The sequence below is a fragment of the Chelonoidis abingdonii genome, chromosome 20 (assembly GCF_003597395.2).
Source record: "Chelonoidis abingdonii isolate Lonesome George chromosome 20, CheloAbing_2.0, whole genome shotgun sequence".
NCBI lineage: Eukaryota > Metazoa > Chordata > Testudines > Testudinidae > Chelonoidis > Chelonoidis abingdonii.
Window position 1 is genome coordinate 22,098,599 of NC_133788.1, and position 27,268 is coordinate 22,125,866.

At 47.6% G+C, this 27,268-nt stretch overlaps 1 protein-coding gene across 1 annotated transcript; it reads right to left on the minus strand.

The window, feature by feature from the left end:
• On the minus strand, positions 1-25,093 carry CPD (carboxypeptidase D). Its single transcript, XM_075059512.1, has 20 exons — positions 24,846-25,093; positions 16,178-16,320; positions 15,485-15,654; positions 14,565-14,929; positions 13,403-13,594; positions 12,039-12,206; positions 10,700-10,809; positions 10,008-10,110; positions 9,267-9,409; positions 8,441-8,610; positions 7,429-7,740; positions 5,221-5,416; positions 4,575-4,710; positions 3,614-3,760; positions 3,040-3,135; positions 2,882-2,946; positions 2,294-2,425; positions 1,783-1,968; positions 1,336-1,435; positions 1-627 (listed from the first exon to the last, which is right to left on the minus strand). Exons 1-20 carry the CDS (start codon positions 25,024-25,026, stop codon positions 401-403), a joined length of 3,342 nt encoding a protein of 1,113 aa, XP_074915613.1. The 5' UTR covers positions 25,027-25,093; the 3' UTR covers positions 1-400.
• Positions 25,094-27,268: the final 2,175 nt, after the last annotated feature.

Here is a 27,268-nt window from a genome sequence, read left to right on the forward strand (position 1 = left end):
TAGAGATAAATAATGGCTTTAAAGCTTAAAACAATGGACCCCACCAGGCATTTGGTAATTACTCCACTTTCCCTGCGCCAGGCTGGACCGTTGAGAGAACTGCTAGCAAGTCTTGATGCCAGAACACACTAATAAGTTGCCTTCCAAGTGTTTCCATTACATGGAACTCCAGCTCCTGACCTAGAAACATGACAGTGTTCACAGCATCTGACATCAGCTGACAAGTGCATAAGTAGGAATGGAGCAAACACAAAAAAAACGACATGAGAGGTTGAGAACTGCCACCCACGTCTCTGGAGCTTACACATTCTGCAAGCTAACGTTCCAGATCTCTGAAGCGTAAGAGCAGCACCTATTGTAGGGCTTGTCCATAGGAGCTTTCCTTTCCACTTGGTGTCTATCAGTGTTTGCTAGAGTACAATGTTTCTTCTTCAGTGTCTGTCTCATCCTGGAATTCATGGCTCAGGAGGGATTTCTTAGAGCCGGTGGACATCATGCGGATCTCGTCCTCGTAGTCGTCATTGTGCTGCCGTAGGCGATGGAAACCATCCTTGTGCCTGTTGGACTTGATGGAGCAGACACACCAAATGATGCAGGCTGTGAGGACCACAGCTGACATGGTGGCACCTGCCAATGGGAACACACTTATATCAGGGCCAAGTGAGTGCCCACGCTCCTTCTGGATGCTTCCAGATTCCCTGTCACTTACCACCAGCTGTGCCCATAAGAGGGATGAGCTAGAGCTGCTTTCTTCATCCAGCTGTGCCAATGCACCTTGCCCCTAACCTGCAGCAAAGGGCCCTTCCTGTGCTGCAGCTTCAGATGGGCAAAGCTGGGACTGGCACAGGGTTAAAACCCAAAAACTTTCCTTGAGCTAAACAAGAATACGACCTTTGGCCTCCACAGGTGATAGCCACCTTATCCTTGACCTCCTCAAACCCATGTAGTGGTCTGGCAGTAGCCAGCTGTGCCGCCCCCAAGGTAGCCCAGGGTAAGGGACAATACTGTCTTACTCCCACGGCCAATTAACGAGGACTTGTCAGGAGTAGACTTTTCCCATTGCTATCACCATCCTCCCTTGTTTTACTGAGGCCCTTTGTGAATCTGCCGAGTGCTGCAGGGATCTCCAGTATCCACCCTCTTAGCTGCAGATACAGCATCAGAGGGCACAAACTGTGGGATAAACAGTGTACCTAGAATAAAGGGCAGGGGAATGACTCAGGACCACAGACTAAGTGTTAGGGAAGGGGAGAGAGAGAAAAAATGATGGTCAGAGATGGATCTCACGTCCTGAATGTGCTCAAAGGGTCCTGAAAAGACAGTCTCTCACGTTACCTGCTACAGTCACCACAAGCTCCCTTGAAAGGCCAAATAGCCTGTTATCCATGTCAAACACGATCACCACGGAGCTGGCGGCATCATGGCGTACCTGCACCTGGAGAAACACAGTGCACTTGCCAAAAATGTTCAATATTCTGTATTAGCATCTAGGTAGGAGAGAAGCACGTGGACTCGCCAACAGCAAGCATGAGGCAGGGGAAAGTCACGCCTCAGAACTATCCCCTCGCCCCCAAGGGCTCATGGTGGGAAGTTCTCTTGCATCCACTGCACAAGTTAAATACAGCTACACTGGGCTGAAAAGCAAGACTGTTCAGCTGCTATTGAAGACTAAATAGCTGAAAACACAGATAGGAGTAAAAATTAAGCAGGACCCTTTCACAAGAAGTCTAAGTCTAAGGAGGCCACAGGGAAAGAGATCCTGTGATCCGGCTGCGCACTCACCAAGACATGCTTCTGCTGATATCCTTCAGCTGTGGCACTGATGTTATGTAACCCCGGAGCCAACAGCACATGGAAATAGCCACCTTCCTTTGTGTACACTCTCACACCTTCATTGAGTACAATGACTGCCTTAGACACTGGCTTGCCACTCTTGTCTTGGACAAATCCATGGACTCCCTTATGAACCTGAAATCAAGAGTGTCAAGAGGCTCAGGGCTCAGATACAGGAGTAGGGCGAGATACGTGAGCGTATTAGGATTTACTGAAATGTGAAATAGAAGGCTGCCCTCTGCTTAGTAATTAAAATGCACAGTACAAAGAAGGGCTGTTCATCCCACCTTGAGGCTAAGTGGAATTGAGAGATTAGCCGATTCCCTGGCTGATACACCACATCTCACTCCTCTGGACCTACCACCATAGGAGTTCAGCAGCAAGGACCAGGCCTCATGTATCAGTGTGCTCCCCCACAAGCCCTCAAGAACTTCTTCTTGAAGAACCATTAATCTCTCACCTCCACAAGCATGCTAAGGAGAGACTTCTTATTCTCTGTCCACAGATTAGGGAGCTGTCCAGCACTTGGGAAGTAGCAGCAGCTGGTATACACTGTGATCTCAGGGCAATGCCCAAAAGTGACACTGAAATCCTGAAAAACAGGGGAAAAGGTTGTGACATGGATAGCGTTTAAATGGAAAGCTTTGGAATGAGGTAACAGGTGACTTCGGCATAGCTCTGCCCAGAAAGTCTGTTCCTTTAACACTACAGTAGAACCTCAGAGTTACGAGCTGACCAGTCCCCCACACACCTCATTTGGAACCAGAATCAGGCAACAGCACAGATGAAGGCGGGGGGAAGCAGCAGCAGCAAACAATACAGTGCTGTGTTAAACGAAACTACTAAAAAAAGGGAAAGCAGCATTTTTCTTCTGCATAGTGAAGTTTCAAAACTGCATTAAGTCAACGTTCAGTTGCAAATTTTTGAAAGAACCACAGCATTTTGTTCAGTTACAGTCTCCATTCCTGAGGTGATTGTAACTAAGTTTCTACTTGTAGTTTGAGCCTGGTTATGCACTGAGGTGGAGTTGAATTTCTCTATGGAATACCTTCATACTGCCCAGGTGACTGTGCCATTCTGCCCCCCGGATGACACCTCCTGGAATGTTCTTATCTGTAGAGACAGACCAAAAAAAAGTCAGAAAATCCTCTGCAAAGAATGGACAGCACAAAAACAGCCACAGTCCAGGGCATCACATGCTCGTACCTGACTCATTTTTACACCCTGGTTGACCTAGATGCATTGACGGATGGTTGTTTGCATACAGAGTTGCCAAATGTCTCAGAGTCTCTTTATTTTCCACTATAAAGAGAAGATTAGAACATTAGTAGGAGCTGCCTTTAACCAAGGCAGACTAAATCAATGACATAGCACAGTGCTCAGACTGCCTCGAACAAAGCTCAGTTTCTAAACTGCATTTCCTGAACATTATGAAGTTTGACCAAACGGATACCATTGATGAATCCCATTGTACTGGCTTGTTTTTAATGGCTCCCAGATCAAATACTCTCAACCCTTCCTGCAACAGACAGTGGACATCCTTACACTGCATAGCCTGACACTGGGAGCAGTGTCCCAGCTGTCTTACACGAGGCTTGCATCGTTAGCCAGGTAGTCTCCGCATTTTCAATTCACTCAATTCAGCACCAAGACAAGCCCACTCGAACCCAGATAACCAGCTATGCTGGCCCAGAACAAGCCTGCAGCTGAACATGGGATTATTGAAACAATAACTGATCCTAAGTGCTGAGTGAGGAGGCTTGTGAGGAGTTAGCTGTACCTGTCTGCACAGGTTTATCATATGGGTAAGTTACAAGCAGAGATCCACCATCCAGTGCAACAGAGAGGCTGAAATCTCGCTTCAGGATCAAGTTCTCAATGATTGCTTTGGTCTCCGGCTCTCCTATCCCAGAGTAGGAGAAATTGCCTAAAAACAGAACAAAGAAAGTCATTAGAGCTCAGCAGAAAAGTCTCCTTCTGTGATGGTAAAGGCCTCCAGAAATACACGCTTTGCTAGTGTTTGTACTGACACCAGCTGCAGGTGATTATAAAAAGGTATTTCTGTGGTGCTGCTGCCATAACAAGTGCACCTAACAGCACTGAAAACATGACACGTGACCACTCAAGATAATCAATTAACTGCAGCCACATTCATCCACCACCTCCCATAGACCTTGCAGGTCACTATTTCCCACCAAGATCTAGGGAGCAACACTTGCTGGTTATCTCCCTTCAATCACATAACTGATGCCATTGTTCCCAAAAATCAATGCTTCACGTGTTCCCAGGCAACAAAGCCAGCCAGAACATTGGTCAGGAACACCGACTCCAGACAGGACAGCCTTGTGATGCTCCAATGTAACAGCTCTAGATATTTAAGGAGGAGGAAGTCGGCAGCAAAAAGGAGGAGAGCTTCTGGGTTTAAAAGAACCTCCCACCCCCCGAACCATGAAGTCCATATCAAAGTCATTAGGTGTATCTTATCTCTAGATTCTGCTAGAGAATATCATGAATAAATTAGAATTTTCCCTCCCTTGCAAAAAAGGTATTTAAAGTTACCCTCTGTAACCTGTCTCAATTCTAAGAACATCACGATATCCAGCCAGTGAGAATAACTGAGACATAACTGAAGCGGTCAGCAGTGCTGACATGACTGACATCAATTCTAGAGTGGTTATCAGGGAGATCAGTTCACCACTGCACTGGTTTTGCTAAGAGACTAAACATTAACTAGATTTTACTTGTGAAGTCTGTGTCCAGATCTTTGCCATGAGCATTGGTTTGGCCAGTCTTGGATGTGCAGTCTCTCTCCTGAGCGGCCTCACGCCCGTCTGGATTTAGGGACGGCACAATCACAATTCTTGTCCTGTCAATCAGCTGTCAATCAACACACAGACGATGAAGTTCAGCAGTTAGCCATGAAGCACACTCAGCAGACACCCCCACTCCCCCACCCCGCAGAGACAAACCCAGTACTTTAAAGCCAATAATTCCCGGCACCTTCACTTGCTCAGGCTCCAAGAAGCACTGCCTACACTGCAGAAGAGTTGCCTTGAGTTTTCACCATTGTGCCCAGGATGGCAGGGATAGGGGTCTGCAGACCCAGGCCAGCTGCTGCAACCCGTGCTGCCAGCTGCCTCACAACAGTCAAGGAGGGACACCTGAACACCCCACCCACCATCAACTCCCATGGTCTTTGCTGGAGCCTTCCCCCCACCACACATGGTTGGGCCGGAACAGAGTTTACATTGTCCTGAGACTCCCCCCAGCCAAGTCTTCTGGATTTCATATAACCCACACCCCTGCATGAGGAGGAAGATGGTTTTTGGCAGTAACCACACTTTGTTCAGGCAGGTGGGCAGGGGGTTCCAGACGCTGCCTTCTTACCTTGGTGATGGCTGCATTCTTTTTGTAGTTCACACAAAGGAACTCTGCCAATGCCAGGAGCAGTTCTGTGCCAACAGGAGCATTTCCATGGATACCAGCAACAAAGCGGATCTTGGGCTCCTCAGGCTCAGACTGGTTGGGTTTGTTGGATATTTCAAGGGACCACATTTGACGGTACTCAACGCTATGACCCAAGCTGCCAACAGATCAACAGAAGCACTGATTATTTATGGCCGGCGAACCACCTCTGGCCTGGCTTTGCACAGGTCAGTGAGGGGCTGGAAGCGGGCAAAGCTGCTGCCCTCAGATGCAGCGTGACAACAGTGCCTTCTTTGACCTGACCCTGAGGGAGATCCTCACCAGACAGGCAGGGACCCAGATGACACCACCACCTCTGCAGGCTCCAGCTAGATCCCATACGCCACTTGGGATGTGACATTGTCTTCCCCTCCTCCCCCATGTGTGTCCATTTCCTACCCTACTTTATTTCTTCTCTTTTCTATACAAGAAGTCTGGCTTATCTGGACAAAACTGCAACATTGCTGTAAGCCTGTGAGCAGAAACACAGCTAAATCTAAAGCCCTAAATGGCCTAGTGCTGATAAAATGTTGCCAAGTCTCAGGGGATTTATAAGACCATGTGATATGCCACTGATTTTCCAGCACTGAGGTTACAATATGTCAGAAGCTGCATTTTCTAACTCTGCTGTCTTTTCTCTTCCCTCTTATGTGCACTCATCTTGTTTGGTCTTAAGGAAATGGGACTGGACTTTTAACAGCTCCAGCTTATTTCAATTAGCTTCTTCTCTTTAATGCCCTCTAGGAGATGGCCAGACAAGATTCTCTACAAGTCAGAGGAAAGAGAATAAGAGATGTTGTTAAAATGAAAGCCCTCTCCAAATGCTTTAACTGTTTTTCCTTTATCTTTTAAAAAGTTTAAAAGGATTTACAGCATGTTTGGGAGGTGCCAAGCATGGTCACGTTAACACCTTCGACTCCTTGAGCCCATATATTCCACCTACATTAAACAGAGATTTCCCACTGACCAGCAAACAGAGGACACCGCAAACCAAATCCCACGTTCTGAAGATGCTACAGCTGACTGCACATGCCCTGGGTCGCTGCCATTCATGAAAAAAGTGGAAGCAGGACAATGACGACAGCCAAGGACTCACGTAACTGGAAGCTCAGTCTACAGATGAGAACAGCAGCTCTGGAATAAGTGTAGGCAGCACACTAGCATTGCCAGGCACGGCATGATCAGGCAAACAGTATGTGGAAGGCATATAAATCAGCAGATCGCCCCAAGCCTGGTATTGGCCCCAGGTGCCATCCCGCCAACACCAGTTGTAAGTGAAAAGCCAGAGCAAAGGACCACAGCTGACAGGGGACCACATGCGGGTGGGCTGGTGAAAGACGGTAACCCAGACGTGGTCTGGAAGAGGGTACAAGGTCATAAAGAAAGGAAAGAACAAAGGAATGTCTGAGATCATACTGCATGGGACACCAGAGGGGCAGAGCAGGACAGTGCTATTCAGGACACCCCTCCCACTGATTGCAGTCATTAGTGACACTATACCAGTGTGGGTAAGAACATCAGAGGGAATGCAGAAGTAAAGGCACTAACTGGAGTGTATGGAGAGACGCGCACACAATCCAGAGCGCAAAGGCAGGATCTCCTTTACCCAGAGAGAGAGAGAGCTCTTCTCCAGGATCTTGATGTTCCTATCATGTGACTGACCAAAAGCTCATTTAAATGCTGATCAGTGACTCGACTTCTGTGATACCTACTCATCTGCTTCCTGGCCTCCCAGCAAGATCCTTCAAAACACACACACACACACACACACACACACACTGCTCATTTCTGCCTACAGCCCTCCCTCCCCCAAAGGACCTTTTGGATTCCCCATCTTTGCCTCCTCCGTGCCTGGTGCCCTCTATTCATATTGTAACCAAACTTTTTCCTGGGGGTTTCAGTGACAACCCAAAACCTCTATGGCTTTGAGATTAGAGCTCCATCCAGTATAGATACCGGCTACAGGTATTGTCTGTCGCTGATATCACCCATCTTTGGGCAGGGACTCTAGCTTCCAGTGTGTGTAATGTGATGAGCGTACCCATGGCAGGAACATCGCATGCTATATACTACTATACAGCCACAGGCTGTTTCTTTGGGAGGCCAGGAGCTAGAATCAGCATTACTTACTTAGTGAGATTTGTGATCTGAGGGTAGTTCAAGTTGAGGGCTCTAAGAAAGTCAGACAGGTCTTTGTATGGACGGTAGCGGTAGGGAGAAACGTCCATTGAAGGGGTTAGCATGAGGCGTTCCAACCCGTTCTCAGCAGAGAGGTCTTTGATCAGGGTCTCAAACTCCTTGGTAGAGGGATCGCTAGTGTCTTCATTGGTGAGGACCGGGATCATTCCCTCCTCAACTTTGGAATCTGTTCGTGAAAGAGTGAAGTTGACTTGCACCGCGCCTCTGTCCCCGACAGTCACAGTCCTGGTGAGCGGGCTATACCTGACAGAGGAGAAGATGTACAGGGAAATTGAAAGCAGGTTCAAACACTCCATTTGTTGCAATATCTTTGCCAGCTGGACATCATGGCAGACTAACCTTTCCTCCACCACAGTCTAAGGCAAGGTGCATAGCAAAGGAAAACAAAATAGCTAGGCAGCTCTGAGACAAGACATTCTGAATACCATGCTAAGCAGAGGACCCAGAATCTGAGTGAGAAACAGTGACCACCACAGATAACTGCAGTTCCTACCAGCAGATGGGGCTGGGGAATTCAACAGTCCAGCTGCTATGGTACAGGGTTATCAGGTGGGACTAACTGAGGAAGCTTTGGCTGGAATGATGACCAGGCTTTGGCAGAGTCACAGCAATTAATTAAGCTATTCTCGAGCAGCTCTCTTTATGGTCAAGTTTCTCCTGAATAAATATCCACTTATTAACCACCTTCCACCACACAGAACCATCTGTGACCGTTCTCACAACAGGAGCCAAGTATTCCCATGGTTGGCAGTTCTGTGGACTGAATTCTCTCTACTGGAGAGTTCGGTCGGCTGGTCCCTAGAGGGTGTTAAGTGCTTTGCTCAGGATAAGCACAAATCCCAGCGCTCACTTCTGGCCGAGGCGGAGAGGAGCTAGGAACACAACTGAATTAGCGGAAGGTCTGTCTGAGATCAGTCATTTGTCCAAAATGCCAGTCACTCACCCTCGGGCAGAGGCTGTGATTTTGTAAGACCCTGGAACCAACAGGCGCCAGTAGTCTCCAGCCTTGTAAGAGGTGACAGGGTGGTTGATGTCAGCAACGCTAATAGTAGCATTTGAGATGCCCCTTCCGGATGTGGCGTCCAGCACAAATCCCTTGACACCCTGGTGAACCTGGACAAAGGGTCAGAAAACCAACACGGTTCAGTGACAAGTCTCTGGGGCACATACACCACTCAGCATTGCTATGACCAAGCACCCCATGAGTCACAGCAACAAGCAGCTAATCGTTGTACATTCCCTTTCAGTTCCAGTCCTGGGGAACGTGAAGGAAATCCTGGCCCAGGTTCCAAACGTACCCTGTAAATACCCTGTTTGGAGTCATTTTCATCTGAGGGGCACAAGTAACTGTTTCACTCAAGATACAGTGGTACAGTACTTTGCTACATCTGACACTGCAACATGCCTGAAAAATGCCTCCACAGCACTCCCATTCCAAATCCCAGAGAAATAGCAGCATAGGGTCTCCTCCAGACTTCTGAAAGGCCAAGAGACCCCAGATAATGTTTTTAAGCCTGTTTCTGAGCATGCATCACAGGCTTAAGCTTTTATAAAGGATTTCTGCTACATTCACAACTCATCTTGTGTTTTTTTCTGATAATCAGGATGGATTTCCCTGACACTGCAACAATTCCCATTTTGGCCAAGCCCAGAGTTAGACACACTCAGGATGCCCTAATGTGAGCAGACTTACATGGGATACTTCAGAGGCACGGTAAAGCATTATGCAGCATTTCTGTCCCTGCTGGCTGGTTACTGTAGCATCTCACCTGTTTTATGAACTGGAGCAGAGATCGGTGGTTCTCCTTCCAGTATTTTGGCAAGTCTTCAGCATTTGGGTATTTCACACAGCCTAACTCAATGGTCACTTCAAAGCAGTTTGTGTTTAAGTAGTTCCAATCTTGCATCCCCCCTAAGGCAGAAGCATCAGAACTATAACTAAGGACCTCAAAATCTTCTTACAACCATCATAAAATACCCTGGCTGTTAAGCTGTAGAGCTTTGAGAAGTTAGAGAGAGACAGGGTGAAATTCTAACAGCAAAATGCTGCCTTGTAACAGAAAACTGAAGAGGTTTATACAGGGCGAGACCTCCCCCAGGCTTCAGAGAACTGTCAAGATGCAGGAAGGACAGATTTATTCCTAAAGTAAACATTTCACACTTGGACCTCAAAAATGTAGACTGTAGCAAGTTACGTTTAAGTTTTTATAAACCCTCCTTCCCAAGAGCCAAAAGCAAACCCAGGAGAGCACAGCCCACCTGACCACAGGTAAGCACAGCACAGATTCACCCAGTGCAGAAAAACTTTGTCCAACTACAACTTAAGGGTTATGAAAAGGGCCCAGGTCCCTCTGGGCTAGATCCATCAGAGCAGAGAGCTAGGTGATTAATAGGAAATTCTAAAGACAATCTCTTGTCCACAGATACATTTATATGAAACACACTGTCTGAGACTCAAGATCCACTGCACTCAAGGCCATGAACTGTTTCTTCCCCAAGTGGTGTTTTACCTTGAACATTATACCAGTGAGCCCCATTAGTGATGCCATGGGGGAAATACTCATTGGGGTACATGTCCTTACAAGGGCTGCCCTGGTACATCTGAGTATTTTCCTGAAAAATAGAAGTGATCATACATCAACCCTGGACATTGCACATACCGTGGCGACACTTTCCATGTTAAGTCCATTACACTTTAATATCCGCCTTGGACTCAGCAGCACACATTAAATACAGATGGATATTTATGAACACATATAGCCACATACAGCTCAGTTCTCTGAGCTGCGGCTAATCCAGCGCTGATTATCTAGAGCCAGGAACGCCCATCCATGTCTGGTCATGCCCCTGACCCCCACTGTGGCTCATTTGCCGTACGGACTACAGTCCCTCAGCCCCGAGTCTTGCATAATCAGTTTTGAATGGCTTCCAAATATGTGGACAGCATGCTATTCCTACAGCACCTGTCAGGCTGATTATCCTGGAAGTTAGCTCCTGCAGTGACAGCCCCCTGCAAGACTGGTTCTGCTGTAACCCAGGGAGGAACGGAAATATTTGCCCTTTAAGTGTAGACTCCATGAACATTACCTATACACAAGTTTTTTTTCCCCCCCAACAGGTCCAGTAGTTTTTGCAAACCCATTGGTCACTAAAAGTTACCAAAGTATAATGTGCAATTGCTTTGTATTAACTATAACTTTACCTTGGAATAAGAAAGTGCAAGCTGCTGGAAGACACCATCATCTGGTGACTTACTGTAGATGGCTATTCCTTTCTCATCATCATCAAAGGGGTAATTGACCACTAAAGAACCTGCAGGGGAAACAAAGTTCTACTTAGTGAGCTTTTATAATGGATCTTTAAACCCTAGCATAGAGGAAGCTTTTCAAAAACACACCCGAGAAGAAGCCTGTATTTGCCAAGGCATGGAATTAGCCACAGTACTAAGCCAGGTAGATAAAGGAGACAAGGAACATGTAGTAACAGTCACCAGTCCATCCTAGTGGCATGTTCTGAACCCAAGGAAGTCAGAGCAATTCTGAAACTGGAGTGCTGCAACTAAGCATTCTGCCCTTGCACATAAGAAAGCTGGGAACAGATCAGGGGGCAATTTTTGAATGAGAGGGGAAAGCAGGAGTCAAGGAGGCGCACAGAAGGAGTGGAATTTGGGTCAGTGGTAGCCTTGGCCAGCCGCAGTTCTGAATACTGCATCCCTTCACCTCTTAGGAAGGCTTCTTGTTACAAACATTTGGGTATAAGTCAAGTCTTGAATAAACTAAAGAGATTCTTACGAAGTTACATTAACAGCACTATGAGACACTGGGTGTCAGTGCTGGTGGACAAAGCCCCAGCACTGTAGCCAGGTCTGGATCAACTCAATGCACTAAAGAATTCAGGGTATAGTACTTGAGCAACCACTATCTGCCAGCAGCTCCAGCCCCAGCAGACAGGCAGCCTGAGGAACACACTAGCACGCAATGACTATTAACTTGATCACGCCAAGAGGCAACGGATTCAACCATTGGGAACCTAGGAGCTCAGCGACGATCCCAAGTAGTTCCAGCTAGGTCCCTTCGTTTTATACATAACCAGACATCCAGCCCACCTGAGTGCCTGGCACCACAAACGCACTTAAGATGAAGAACCCTGAACCACCCAGAAGTTAATTCCATGGAGACTTTAACATGGCTCATTTATCGGTGCTCTTACCGCACTCGGCTCTAGGAGGTCTGGATACTTCATCTTTCAGATTCTGGAAGGATGTAATAGCTTCCCCTCAAGATGATCAGATAAACTGCCCCCTCAGGGGTGAGTGGCTGTAACCTTCTGCCAGTGGCCTCTCCTTAAACTATTGCTCTAGTTAGGCAAGAGCCTGGCAAATGGCCAAAGGAAGCCAATTCCTTAGGCTAGGCCAGACAGAGAAACTTCTGCTGTTGCTCCTAGACACAGAGCAGAAGCACCCCTCAGCCTCCACAATGGGGCACAGTGACCCTCTTCTCCCACAAAGGAAGTTTTACAGCAGGCTGCTTTTGTCTACATACCTCCATGCAAGTTTGCCGAGAGTACGAATGGAAAGGCCCTGAGCCAGTTCATGACAGCGAGAGTCTCTGGCTGCAGCGGGTCGGTCGTTGGGAGGAACTGGTCTGGGAAGTTTCGGTTTAGGTCATAGTTGTTACTATTGTTTCTGCCAACTGTGCTGCTTCTGTCTCCTGCACAACAAACAATACATTCAGCCTGCATTCCCCATCCACAGCAGCACAAACCCATTACCAGTTTGCCTCAAAGCAAGGGAAAAAGGGGTTGCTTTCAACAGACAATACAAATATATATACATAGAGAGAGATACCCATATCAGAACTGGAAGGGACCTTGAATGTCATTGAGTCTGGTCCCCTGCCTTCACTAGCTGGAACAAGTACTGTCCCTGACAGTTTTTTTTCCCTGCCCCCCTTCCCCAGATCCCTAAACAGCCCCCTCAAGGGCTGAACTCACCTCCCTGGGTTTAGCAGGCCAATGCTCAAACCACTGAGCTATCCATCCCCCCCTTAAAATATATATAAAATGCATCTGTTCCTTACCCAGAACACTCAGCTCTCCACCAGCCCACTGTACCAGTCCCAGGGAGTTTAGGAGATATACTAATGGGCTGGCCCCCCACAATCTATTCCCCTAAGTAGGGAGCCCACTCCCTGCATGCATATCTCTGGGAGGTGGCTGCCGGGAGGAGTGGTCACCACTGTGAGCCTTTGTCCTGTGCTCTCACTGGGTTTCTGATTTTATTAGTCAGTGCACAGAGAGGGATGACAAGTGCAGTTTAAACTGGGGAACAATCTAGATGGACTGATATCATCATCAGAGAAAAAACCCAGTGCTTACATCTCCAAACGAGATTCATTACACCTCAGCGGAGTTTAATCAAGTAGAGAGCTACTACTATTCAAGGGCCTGGCCTTGTCCTTCAGAGAGCTCATGCACAGCTGCTTTACCATGCTAAGCTCAGGATAAGTTCTGTATTTTATGATCCTTGGAAAAGCACTTTTCAGAGTGCCCGGCTCCTAGCAGGAATGTTACAAAGCAGGCAGCACCAGAACGCTGCATGTTTGAGTTGTATCTAGACAATGCCAGGTTTCTTTGTTTAAACATTTGCCTTGGGAAAGCCACAGGAACAGAAGAGGAGGACTAAGGCAGGGACAATTTGCAGCTGTTACTGAAGCACAAGGGGCACCTTATGCCATTCAGAACTCAAGCACAGCACTTTGCACATCCCCCCTACCACAAAGATGGACAGGAAAAGTTTTGTGCAACACAATCAGGCTCCTGGCCCTTTAGCCATGACTGAGACATGCCCCAACACCCATTCTTGAACCTACATGCATGAAGGCTGTTTAGTAACAGGCAGAGCTACCTTCTTGGGATTTTTCATAGCCATCAGGGTTCATAGAGGGCATGATATGGATTCGGGTGTTAAGGACCAACTCTGTTACTTCAGGATCCGTTCCAAAGTTCTTGCAGAGATAATCGATGAGATTCAGAAGCAGTTCGCGGCCTATTACTTCATTCCCATGCATATTCCCAATGTACTTGAACTCTGGTTCACCTGGGCAGAACACACACTTCAGCAACAGAACCAATGCATTCTCACTGTACCAGCAGCAATGTTTTGACACTCTGAACTGTAAAGCCAGTGTGAACACTAGCACCTCAAGCCCACTTGTGATAGGCCTCTGAAACCCCTTGCAGTCCTTGTCACCTCTCTCAGCTTACCTCCTGCAGTGAGATGGCATCAGCTGGCTACGGAGACAGGACAACTCCACGGAGGGGCAAGTTCCTTGCACAGCTCAAAGAGACTGAGATCTCCCTGGAATCCCTATGAGTGTGACTCACCCAGAGGGGCTAATGCAGTGGACACTGCCCACGGAAAGCCCCCACAGGGGACCGCTCCCCATTTCCCTGGGAAGCTCAGACTATGTACCTGGGCAGACTAGGGAACTGAGCTCTGCACAATGGGTTTGTTTCACACTTCAGGTTGAGCGTGCAGCACATCTGAGTCTGGCTACCTTGTCAGCAATGTCTGGCTTGTGTTCTAGCACGGTGTGGAACGTGAGCAGGAGGGCCAGCCACACCATGGCACTAGGGGACCAGTCGGCATCCATATCCAAGAGTGCAGGCAGAAACAGTTCTGCTCTCACAGCTTTCTAAATATCCATAAGGGTAGACACAACAGCATGAGGCCTCCAACAGCAGTGCAAGGGTCTGCGGAAGAAACACTAGGAAGAGCGGCCTCATTTAACCAAGTGTTCCCTACACACGCCTCTGTTTCTCTTGAAATTGCACTGATGTCCACAATGTGCTAAATTATTTCCAAACAAGGTGACCTTATCCCTGCCCAGCAGGGCTCACAATCCATCTACAGGCACCCCCCATCCCTCCCCAGTTTGCACATACAGCTCCCACAGCTGCACTCCAAGGCATCGGAGAAGCCACCTGGCAGAGGCCTGGCGCACACTCTGCTCCAGAGGTGCACAGGCAAGACGTCAAGGAAGGATTTCATGGGGCTGGCCAGTTACCTGGTTCGTGGATGCCTGGGTTGTCCGATATCTCCATCACGTACAGCTCCCTTTGTTCCACTGACTTGCCCACCGAGTAGAGGCGAGTGATGTTGGTGTACTCGCTGGCGTACCGCCTCAGGAAGATCTCCATGTCAGGGAAGTGGTGGTGGCGAAAGTCCTCAGGCTGGAGCGGCTGGTGGAGAGAAGTTGGGCTTGCTGCCCTCGCTGTGGCACTGTCATTAATAGCAGAGCCTGGGGCAGGAGTGGCGGCAGCCAGTGTAGGGTCAGGAACAGGTACCAGGACAGCAGGTTGCAGGGAGAAGTCTACCCCAGTTGCAGCCCCTTCTTTCACCTCAATGTTCTCTACAGTCATTGGCACATAACTGAGAAAGACACGAGTCTGCTTTGAACAGGAGATTCAATCAGTGAAACCAAGCCCAGGATGCTATACCAGAGCAGTCTCTTTTCCCAGCACTGCCTCCCACCACCTAGAACAGGGCTGGTATTTTAAAAGCTATACCAGAGATTCATCAGCCTGCATGCTGTCAGGTCACATCCCGCTGCCATCAGGCCAAACTCTTACCCGCAAGGCTGACAGCCCTGCCAGAGAGTCATGAGAGGCTGAGCTCCTGTCTACAGCACTCTTCTCAACAACGGCCCCTGGGACTGCCTTGGCAGCAAGCTAAGGGAAGGGACTTTAACCCATCTTTACAGGCTTTAACGCTGCCTCCCTCACCCACACTGTGTCACCCCAAATCATGGTGCTCCAGGGGCAAGAGAGCTCAGTGTGAAAGGCAGGACAAGTCAGCACATGGAGCTGCAGCCTGACACCATCACAGGAAAGAATCAACAGTAGCAGCTTCTAGCCAAACCCCATAGGCATGAACAGAATGAGCACATGTAGCAGCAAAGGACCCCGTCTGCTTCAGAGACATTACCCCATGACAGCTGCTGTGATGTTATAGGTTCCAGGCACGAGCAGTCTGTGGTAGTCACCAAATCTGCCCGCTGTGATGTTATGATCAATGCCAGCAACAGCAATGGTTGCGTTGGCCAGGCCAGACCCAGTTACCGAATCCCTGACAAACCCTTTTACTCCCATGTGGACCTGGGGAAACAAATCAAACAGGAACTGATCAAGACAAATCACTCAGGTACAGATGGATCCTTGCCCTATCGCCACCAGTGCTGATAAGTTTAGAATTGAGTTAGCTGGGCAGAAGTGCCCACCCAGCCTGTAATTCAGAGGGAAGTTTGGCTGGACCATTCCACTAGGAGACAAATTCCAGGATAAACGAAACAGACGCTACCACTCGGAAATCCCTTGGGCTCCCCACAGCAGGCCTGCTTTCCCCATGGAGAGGGACCAAACCCTGTCAACATTTACAACCCTGTCTAAACAGGCCCTGCGTGTATAGCAGCGATACAGCACTGCAGCAGGACCACAGAGAAGCAAAGCTGCCTTATAGCTGGTGATGTCTGTTAATTCATAGCTACTACATGACCACAGGGAAACCTAAGCTATTAGCCACAGGCCACAAACACTCCACACCCTGTACTCTGGGGTTTGATCTACCAGTCAGGTGCCCAAGCCCCCGCTCCACCTCCAGAGAAGACAGAGCACAGTTTACCTTCTCAATGAAGGCGAGGAGAGATTCCCGGTTATTCTCCCATTCCTGCTGAAGCTGGGATGCCATTGGGTACTTGCAGCAAGACAGCTCCAAGGTGATCTCAAAGCAGTTGGCCCAAACGTAGTTGTAATCCTGCATCCCCCCTGGTGAACGAGAGAAGACTGATCACAAAGAAGAATGCTGGTGAAATGCCAGACTCAGAAAGTACCTCCCACCCTGAAGCCCTCTTGCAAACCAACAGCATCTCACGGAGCTATGAGGTACCTGTGAAGGAGGCTCGCAGGGCTGAACGCAGGTCCACCTTGCTCTCTACTTCTGCATCAGGTCCAGAGAACAGCTTTCAAAGCCGTTGTGGGCAGTGACAACAATGCTGATGCAGCTTTCAGAACTGCCACCCAAGCCTGTCTGCTGTTGGGTGCAGAATCATGCCCCTGCCCCCAGTGCTACCAAAGACAGGAGCTGCCCAAAGTGCCATGTGGTTCTCCCCTGTACCCTTGATCTGAGGCTGCCATTTAATCCATCACCCCTCACTTCAGACACTGGTGAGCAGTTACAGCAATGGGCAGCCTGACTTCATTCTGATTGGGAGAATCAGCTGCGTCAATATTAACCCCCTGCAGCACAGTACCCAAGTCATCACTAGATGCTAGCCTCCCAGCCCAAAGAACTGCACTACCCCACTGAACGGCTGCTTTCTTAGATACCCAGCAGTATCTGGGAACAGCTTGCTAGCTAAGAGCTAGGTCACCCAAACCTCCCTGAGTATTTGGAAGAGTGAAGGAGGGCATGGGCTTGAGTTTGTTTTAAAATCTTAACATGATCTACAGGCAGCTTCACTTTCTTTGCTCTGTAACCTTCCACCTGCCTTGCAATGGCAGCCACAGGCACGCGGATAAGAGTCTGAAAGGCTGCCTAGTGCCAATCAGGACCTCTGTCCCTTCTGTTGGGGGGATCTTTGGAAGCTCCTATGGCCACACTCCAGTGAGTCAGCTCATCTCTCCATCCTAAACAGAGCACTGCAGCTGTTCCACCACGGGTATTAGCCCTGCCAGCATTTCAGGGTCACACCTCACTGTTCACACAGCTCTGAGCACTTGAGAGGTTTCAGCAGTAACCAGCATGTTACAAAACACCCAAACAAATCCAGGAAACAGGTTTCAAAGTCATCCTGACAGACCAAACCACACTGCTGCAGCCAGTGCACTGAGTGCAGCACTTAACTCTACTTAGGAAACAACAAAACATTAGCTAGTGTAGCGGTTATAGACACCATGCTAATTAATCCTCACAACACCGAGGGGAACTCTTACAGCAGGGTAAGATGACGGGAAAGAGGTTAGGTGCCCTGAAGGCATTTTTTAAAAAAGGACATTGTCAGATCAAAGAGGGTCCAAACTTCATATGCTCAATAAAAGTTTTCACAAGATGAGACCAATATGGAAATATTTCCAGGAGTCTTTTGTTTAAGCAAATGGAAATGTAAAGAGTTCACATTCTGCTGCAGTGTTAATAGAACTACTGCAGCAGCGTGCAAGTGCATGAGAACCCAAGCCTGAAACTAAACAGCAACAAGTGAACCATGCGGTGCTTCGTCCGGGCAAACAGACACTGGACAATCATATAGATCTTCACTGAAGGGTTTGGAAGTTTGTTTTTTAAGAGCGACTGGCAGCAACAGCAGCAGCAGCAGCCGGCGTTCATCATCTACCTTCAGTCTCAGAAGCAACGCACAGCAGTCTGCTTCCTCGAGCAAATGCCATGTGGAGTAAAACAAAGCTTGGCCAGTTGTTAACTTCCTGCTATGAACAGATGGTTATGAGTTTAAGACACCAATACTTGAAAGTGTGTCCAGTGCTTCACCTGCCATTCATGAGTTTGAAACAAATGCTCAACCAAAACAGAGTGGCAGACTAGAGTAGGTCTCAAACACATCACTTCTTGCAAAACTGACTCACAAAGCAGTCCACTGCATGCTATGGAATTTTAATTGTGCTGGCTACACAATCACACAGCCCTTTACACAAAGGATTCAGAGGTTTGCAGATAGCACAAGCACCCTTTCACCCAGCATTTAAAAGACATCTGTGACTAGGGGTGTCAGATGACACCACACAGTAGAGCACAAAGAACAAAGTAACAAGTGTCAGAAAGGAAGACAGAATATACTTTCATTCTGCGGAGCTGGTTTCATCTGTTTTGGGATAATTAGGGCCCTATGAAATCTGTGTTAACAACAAGGACAGAACCCAAAAAATAACATGAAAGTCAGGCTCTCCCCAGCACTGCAGGGGAGCAGGGAGTGCAAGGGCTGGAGGAGAAAAATCAACATCTGAGATTTAAGGGCCGCTTCTGAGAACGCCACTCCTTGCGGTGTCAGTTTTGTGTCAGGAGTGGCAGCTGAGCAGGGGCACCATTTAGGGAGGATGAGGGGGTGCCTCCCCTTTGCACCACAGTGGAGTGCAAACAGGAAAATGAATCAGTGCTCCTCACTCTTGATAGAGGAACTGGAAGCCCTTAGTTGTGCTCTGAGAAGTTGCTGCAGAGAGGTCTCGGAGGAACTGGATCAGCAGTCTCCCCTCTCCCTCCCATGTTCCCCTGGCTGCATAGGCAGCAGGAAAGCTGAGCCCCTCCCGTCAGGCCCTGCAGCCAGCAGCAGCACCACTAGCAGCCCAGGGACCAGAGGGACACTTAAAGCACGTCCTGTGAGTTACTAGCTCCTCAGTACCCAACTGACAGGATGAGACCCAGGAGTAAGTAGGTTCTGCTAGCCTTGGCCCAGAGAAGGGACCCACCAAGTGCTCATCTCCTTAAGCATCCCGGCCTCCAGCTCAGGCGAGAATCCCACCAGCAGACCCACTGTGATACAGGGATAAGCAAAAGCACTGCAGAACTCAACTCCCTCCTTCCAAGATCTGTGCACGCATGCCACTGTGCGTTTATTCTCATCCCCTGCCACACTACACAACAGGTGGACAGCTGTGGGAATAGAGCCGTGGACTAGCCTACAAGTATTATGAATACCAGCAATGTATTCTGTCTGCAAGGAGGAAAACCCTTCAGTCTAGACTCTCTAGCAAAATCTAAAGTCACTGGAAAGAGAAATCCCTTTAGTCCCAAGATTGCAGGGCCAATATGTTTAGCATAAGACTCTATTATGTGCCCCTAAGGATGCCATAATGAATGTGTCCTCTTCCCATGAAGAACAAACTGTTCCTTTTGCTCTGCAGGGGACAGATGGTACAGGATAAGCTAAAGAGGTGATTAAACAGATGATGTAAGTCACTTCTTTCTGATCAGAGAACTGATTGCTCACTCCCATGCTGCTGGCAGCAACACCAAGCAGACAGAGGAATGTTTTGGTCCATTAGTCAGCAATTACACCTTGCGGGGTTGGGGGGAATTCCAGCTGCTATGCATTAGCTGCAGAACCTCACATTGCCCAAGAGCTTGTTCCCTTAGGGGAAGGGACTTCAGGAGGTGAAAGAGCTTTAAAGGCTGAATCTGCTTCACATAAACGGATGGGGTCCACATCACATCCTCAGCTTAACTTCAGTAACCAGAGAGATAAAGGGGTAAATATTCAAGCAATCAATTTAAAAAACACCTAGAAGATAAGGAGGCTATAAGTCAACACTGATTTGCCAACAACAAATTCTGTCAAAGCAACCTTATAGTTTTCTTTGATAGGGTAACAAGCTTGCTGGATGGGGGGAAGTGGTAGATGTGGTAAGCCTTACTAAAGTCAAGATATTTGATACAGTCTTGCATGATCTTCTCAAACAAGGGAAATGCAACCTAGATGAAACTCCTATTAGGTGGCTACATAACTGGCCAAAAAACTGTTTCCCAGAGAGTAGTTATCAGTCATGCTGGAAGGGCATAACAAGTGGGGTCCCACAGGGATCAGTTCTGGTCAGTATCTTCAATTATTTAGATAATGGCATAGAGAGCACACTTAAAGTTTGCGGACGATACCAAGCTGGGAGGGGTTGCAAGTGCTTGGAGGATAGGATTAGAATTCAGAGAGATCTGGACAAACGAGCTGAAGTAAATGGGCTGAACTTCAACAAGGACAAATGCAAAGTGCTCCACTTAGGAAGGAACACTCAGTTGCACACATACAGAATGGGCAATGACTGCCTGGGAAAGAGCACTGCCGAAAGGGATCTGGGGGCCACAGTGGACCACAAGCTAAATAGGAATCAAAAGAGTAACACTGTTGGGGAAAAAAGCAGCGAACATCATTCTGAGATCCATCAGCAGGAGTGTTGTAAGCAAGACACGAGAAATAATTCTTCGACTCCACACCCCGCTGTAGGTGGAAAGACAAGTGTCAACAAAACCATCTACAGAGTGAAACATGCATCTGAATCCACTCAATTGACATGGCTCCTCATGAGTCACACTTGATATTACTTTATGAAACACAGCAAGCATGCACACCTCAAATATAAATTTCCAAAAGGGCTATTACGTCATTTCCCGTTTTAAACCCAAGAGCCGCCATGGGATCCCATCTCCAGTAACAGTACACCAACTCTGTAGTGCTCTCCGTCCAGCACTGAGCTACAGAATGCTCCATGTGACAATTCCACTGTCCCACCAGCCGCTCAGCGGAGATTAAGAATAACTCTGTTGTGTGCAGGGGAGTTTAAAAAAGGAAGAGTAACTGAGCATGGAACAGAGTGTCTCAAAAGGTCTCCAAGCCTGAGATGTGCTAATCTGAGGAGTGGAGAGCAGAAGCAAAGTTCAGCAGTGGCTCAGAGGACCATATTTTTTATGGATACTTGACCTTCAGGATTACTCCTATGGCCCTGCACATGCCACCTTAGTCCAACACCACACACATGCAAAACACACGCTTGTTTGCAAACTCAGAAACGAGGGCCAACAGGATCTGGCCACAGCACAAGCTTTGAGCAGTGACTCCAAGTCCAGGACAATGAAACCCACAGCAACCTACCTTCTGGCATGTTTGATTACACAAGATAAAAATGCACACTTTCTCCTGTTGAGAAATTATGTCCCTTCCTCCCCCCATGTGGCTTTAAGTCACTTAAAACCTGGCCTCTTTCCTGGCACATTTTAATCTGCAGGCTGTAGCATACACATGGCCAAAAACCTTTAGCAGTCCTGCTACAGGCATTGCACATTAGCCGAGATTAGAATTTGGAGAATTTACCTATAATCCTCTCCAAGGGGTACCAGAATCTTAGTGTCTTCATTTCATAGCACTTTAACAAGTAGTTCCAGAGCCCACTATGAGCCTCAGAGACCCCTGACCCAGAGCTAAAGAATCAGATCATCCTTAATATTTGAATTTTTGGCAATTTCAGTAAAAGTTGCACATAGCTGGCTTCCCTCCCTTCTGCCTGTCCTTCATCCGACACCACCCATAAATGTTAATGTATTAAAAAACAGAAGGAACCCGCCAACTGCACACATCACCACAATCAGTCCTTGCTGGAAGCCTTAAGCTCCCATATTCCCTTCTCATTTCTCAGCCCCTTTGGGTCATGTCTCAGTTATAATCTCAGGGCAGGGATTGATGTTATAGGTTGCAAAAGCACCATGTGAGCACGGTGCCTTTAAATAGCAATTACTAGGACTCATTAAAGCATCGTTTGAGAGTAACAGCACAAGTGCATTTAAAGGAGCCTGGATTGCCGAGTCTCACCTGTCCTTCACTCTAGTGGTTGGTGTGAACACAATGTTTATAAGCCACTAGCCAAGCCTTCTTGTGTGTGTACTGAATTCTATTTTGCTTAGTTTCCCCACAGTCACTGCCTCTAAGTCACATAAAAGCAAGTCTGCAGGGTTGAGAATACCTGAATTGGAGTTTATGGTTCTCCATTGCTGAGGGGTTTATTACCACAGCGAAGTTGGAAGCTTCTGTAAGTTTCTGTACTGGTTAGATTTCAAACCCTACTGACTACATGAACAAAACGGACACTCATGCCTTCCTTGTCACTTATACATGTGTTCTCACTGAGGAAAAGACTCGTCAGCCAGGATCTGAAGGTAGCAGTTGCTTAAAAGGCCCAGGATGCTGATGCAGAAGCCATCAAGAACATGCTTACAAATCCTGGCTGTTTGTGCTTGGCCAGTAGTTGTACACTAGAGAGCCAGTGTCAGACTTAGAAGTTACAAGGCTACTATGCTACCAAACCTCAGGATTAGGAGAACACTGAGGTTGAGAGACCCAACAGTAGATGTTCCTCCCCAGCACACTTATTTCAGGTACACAAAATGTTTAGCTATGGATCAATCAGTACATGGCAAGGTCTGAAAACATTACTGCTGTAACATGCAAGCTGCTTGGCTTAGATGGTTTATACAACTGCCACCAGAGTAAGGCAGCTCCAGGATATCCTGGTTCTAGCTAAAGCAGCGTCATGAGGTTTCTTCCACAATCCTCCACTTGTTCTGATTCCCTGTACAAACACAATAAGCCTTGTTGAGCCAGGCAACTTATAGCCTGCCCCACTTAGGTGTGCTCAGAGGGCGGGAGTAGGAAGCAGCTATTAAGGAAACACCATAAAACTGAGTATTATTTGGACAGTGAAATCCCCAGCAATGAATCAGCTATGATGGGAAAACAGACCTAGACTTTTCTCCTCTACAAGCATATGGTGTGTTACAGACCAGTATCTGAATTCTGTCCCAAGAAGTGTCAACTTGAGGTTTACACACGAGTCGTTCAGCTCCTGAACCCAGACTTCAGATAATCATCTTTTAGGAATCACTGCTCAATAAAATTTCAAGCCTTCACTAGGGTTTTCTAATTCTGCAACTTACATACAGCTTGCTCCATAGCCCCCTCAGCTTCAGAGTGGGCAAAGACTAGAGTGTAGCTGGTTACCGAACTGTGCTACGCTAGCTCTACATTTCTAGTTTGTCCTCCATGATAAGGAACCCCACCCTACCTGGCAAGTCTATGCTTGCGTAATAGCCTCTACTGGGAGCTAGGATGAGAGCAAACTCAGGATGTAGCAATGATTAATATTTCTGCTGGCCCATGGGACTTTCTGGGAATAGCATGCCCTCACATGCTGATAGGACTGGTATGATAGTTGCGGGAGACAGCATCTCATAAATAGATGAGCTAAGGGTAATGTTTCTTTGACCTGTAAGGGTTAACAAAGGGAACAAACACCTGACCAAAGGACCAATCAGGAACTGGATGTTTTCAAAACTCAGGGAGGAATGTGGTCTGGGTCTTTTGTCTGTCTCTCGCTATGGAAGGCTCTTTCTATCCTCAAGCTTCTAATCTAACAGTTCAAAGTTGTAAGTACAAGGTAGCAAAACAATAGGCTTTTTATATGTTTTGTATTACATGTGTGTAGTCTTTGCTGGAATGTTTTAAATTGTATCTCTTTTTGGAATAAGGTTGTTATTCATTTTTTCTTTAAGCAATTGATCCTGTATTATTGTCCACTTGATACAGAAACGTTTGATGTCTTTTGTCTCTCTTTTTATATTAAAAGCTTTCTTTAAGACTTGTTGAGTTTTTCTCTCTGGGAGAGGCTAAGGACGAAGGGGAGGGAATTCTTTGGTGTTAGATCTAACGGAGGGTAGCTCTGCAGCCCAGGAATTGGTGGAGGAGGTTAAGAGAGCAGAATCATTTTCTGTTTCTTGTATTTGTGGTTTTGTCTCTTTGTAGAAGAGAGAGAGATACTCTTGATTGATGTAAAGAAATTGGCAATCGAGTAACTCTCGTTTGCCGCAGAGAGGAACGTCTGGGTGGGAGAGGAGGGGGGAAGGAATGGGTATTTCCTCTTGTGGTAAGACTCAGGACCTTGAGTCTTGGGGTCTCCCCAGGGAAAGTTTGGGGGAACCAGAGCGAGGCAGGCGCTGTAATTCCTGTCTGGTGGCAGCGAGATAAGATTCAAGCTGGTAATTAAGCTTGGAGGTTCAGGCTAGGCACCCACATTTTGGACGCTAAGGTTCAAAAGTGGGATTTATGCTTATAATACACCCATCAATGACAGAGCAGTTACTCTTCAATATGTCCGAGTTATCCCATTTCCCCTCCAAAGAACAGGGCACAGGGAAGATGAGATAATCCGAGGTTAAGAGAGGGGCTGTTTAAAACATCAGAACCAAAGTGTTTAAGTTACCAGCACAGGAGACCACCCGTTATCAGACACTCCAGACTTCCCTGAAGAGAACATTCAATGGAACATAAGAGACTCAGAAAGTGAATTGCACCAACCATACAAATAACTTTGTTCAGAGCAATGGTTTCCACCCACTAGCCTAGACAGTTTTGGTGGGGATTTCCAAATATACCTAAGGAGTTTGTATGCCCAGTTTCCCATTGTAATTGTGGGAGCTGGCTGTACAGTTACCCTACGCATATTTGAACACACACAATAGACTTTAACCCCTTACACCAGGTTCCCAAATTGTAACCACCGAGCACTTGCGGGAGGCCCATGGCAACATTTTGCTTTGTTTACAGCTGCATTAAAAGCTAAAAATATATTCCTGTCTCACCATCACTTTTCAGCTGCAGCAATTGCTATGAAGATGTTTGACAGCTAATGAGAGTGAAGATGGCCCACGAAAATATAAGAAGAGGGGAGGGCTCTGACACCTGCCACTAAGGTGGGATCCAGACCAAGAGCTGTAGAACCCTGCTAAGCAATATACTGAAATAACTTACCTTCGACGTCATACCAATGAGCTCCATTAGTGATGCCATCCTTGAATGTCTCAAACTGCTCCCCCGGGCAGTTTGGGGTGCCAGTTTTCATTATCGGGTGGTTCGAAGCATAGGCTTTTGCCAGGTATTTAAACACTTCATCATCAGCTGATTTGCTATAGATTCCATTGGGCTCGTGCATGGGAGAGTCATCATAGGGATAGCTCGCAACCACTGAGCCCCCGTGCAGGTTCCCAGAGAGCACAAACCTGGTTTTCAAAAAGAAAAAAAATGCTTATAAGAACCAGACAGAGCACACTAGGGCAGAGGTAACTGCCAGCACTCGTCATCCTGATTAATATAGCTCCTTCGGGCCCAAAGTATTTCAAAGACGACATTCTGAAATCCACACTTCTGGGAAGGAAAGCAGCAGCTCTTTCAAAACTCCATGGCTTTTTGGGACGGTAAGTGAACAGCCCTGTACCCAATTAACGCTCCATGATGAGAAGACTTATTAGCGCTTTGTTAATTGTATCAAGGCTATGCTATATCTGAGACACATGCTCAGCCTGTACTAGATAGGCTCCCATAGTATCTGGTGCTGGCCATGGTCAGAGACAGGATAGGAAACTAAATGGATCTCAGGTCCAGTCTAGCTGAGCAATTCACATGTTTTTAAGGCTTTGGTTAGCAAGTGCTCTTGCTGGGCTAAGGTGTCCCAGATTCCGTAAGTCAGGCCCACTTTGCTTTGAAATATTCTATTTTGTTTTACAGAAACAACCGGGGGTGGAGGGAGAGGAAAGAGAAAGTGTTATTAATTTGAAAAGGAGTTTATTTACTCCTAGCTTGTGGTTCATCATGCAAACTGCTTCCTTTGAGGTTCAGCTCAGGGTCACAGGACTGCAGTCTGCTGCTAGAATGGCAAATGAGGCAACATTCCAAGCAGGATTACTTCAAAGCAACATACACATTGATATTCTCAAGATGCTCAAAGAAAAGGCTTCCCTCTCCTCAGCTGCCTAGGCATTGATGCATCACCATGGCAGCTACTGTCTTTACAGCTTACAAAAGCACCCATTAGACCATTGTATATCTTGCTCTGATAGGAACTTTGAGCACATCCACTTATACCAAAAAAATCCAGCTTCTTATGCAAAGTTCAGCAGCAGGCAGTCCTGTAAAAAGGTTCTGAACAGAACCTAATGGGATGGCATCCGAGAAGCCAAAAGAATTTTGCAATAACTAACCTCAGGGCTCCGTTCACTTTAAACAGAGACATTCAATTGAGTGTAACACCTAGCATTACAGGAGATGCAACAAATTTCTTGTTTCCCCTCTAAGACACAAAAATGCAGTCAAGCAAATCACCACAGGCAACTGCTATTTAGTTGTCAAGACAGACAGCAGATGACAGACAGCTTTTTTAAGCTCTGAAGAATGTTTGAGTTGAGATGTATTGCAGGGTTTTTACTTGCAAGATTAAAAGGCTTGTGTTGCAGTAAGGAATGGTCAGGTAAATACCAGTGTCAAATTCTAAGGCAAGTCAGAAAACTTAAGAGCGCAGCAGGCCCCATGTCTCATTGTTCTTTAGCTTAGTCACAGGCAGCGGTAAAGGGCTCAAGACATCTAATAGTCTAAGTGCCCCTGCATTTTGAAGAAGCTTTTTGTTCTCGTCTGTCATAATATTGTAGAGAAGTTCCAGTTCGTTCCCTTGCCATTTGCCTATGTGTATTTGGATTATTAAGCAGAGCTGACATGTAAAACAAGCTATAGGATGTCAATCAGATCATGAGAATGCCATCTAATAAGAGCAGGTCTTAGCGCGGGGCCTCGCCTCCGCCTTCTTGATGGTGGGCTGCCGCCCCGCCGGCCCAGCCGAGCAGCGCACAGCACGAGCCGCCCGCCATGGGAGAGACGCGGGGCCCTGCAGCGCGCACGGAGACTTGCGCGCGGGAGGAGGCAGGCGGCCAATGGGAGGGCAGGGGCGGACGGCTGAGGAGTGACCAATAGAGAGCAGGACGTCGGATGGTGCCCAGATGGAAGCAGGGACGGCACAACTGAGAGGATGACGAATAGCAGGGCAGGGCTGCCCGGGAACACCCAAGGAAGCAGGGGCCAGACGAAGCGATGGGCAAACGAGGAGGAGGAGCGAGAAAAAGAGAAAGAACCAATGTGAAGGAGGAGACTGAAAGGCGGAGGCATACGGAGAGGTAATCCAATGGAGGAGGGAGGACCAGGATGGCGACGAGGGATGACCCAATGAGGCAGTCGGGAGAGGGTAAAGCCCATGCAAGCGCAGGTGTATTAAAAAACCGGAGTTGGTAACGTACCTAAGGGCGGCCCCTTAAGGGCGTGCTGCGCGCAGCTCGGAGTGGCGGCCCTCTCGTTGTGCTGCCCAGCGCTGCACGGCCCTGGGGTGGGCGCTGGGAGCGAGCGGGCGGGGT

Excerpts from the sequence above, each read along its gene's own strand:
- CPD (XM_075059512.1), bottom strand. The coding sequence starts at position 25,026 with ATGCACGAGCCCAATGGAATCTATAGCAAATCAGCTGATGATGAAGTG. Across the intron at positions 9,410-10,007 it reads TCACTGGTATAATGTTCAAG|GGGGGATGCAAGATTGGAAC; the intron begins GTAAAACACCAC and ends CTTCTGCCTTAG. Across the intron at positions 3,136-3,613 it reads TGATAAACCTGTGCAGACAG|TGGAAAATAAAGAGACTCTG; the intron begins GTACAGCTAACT and ends TTCTCTTTATAG.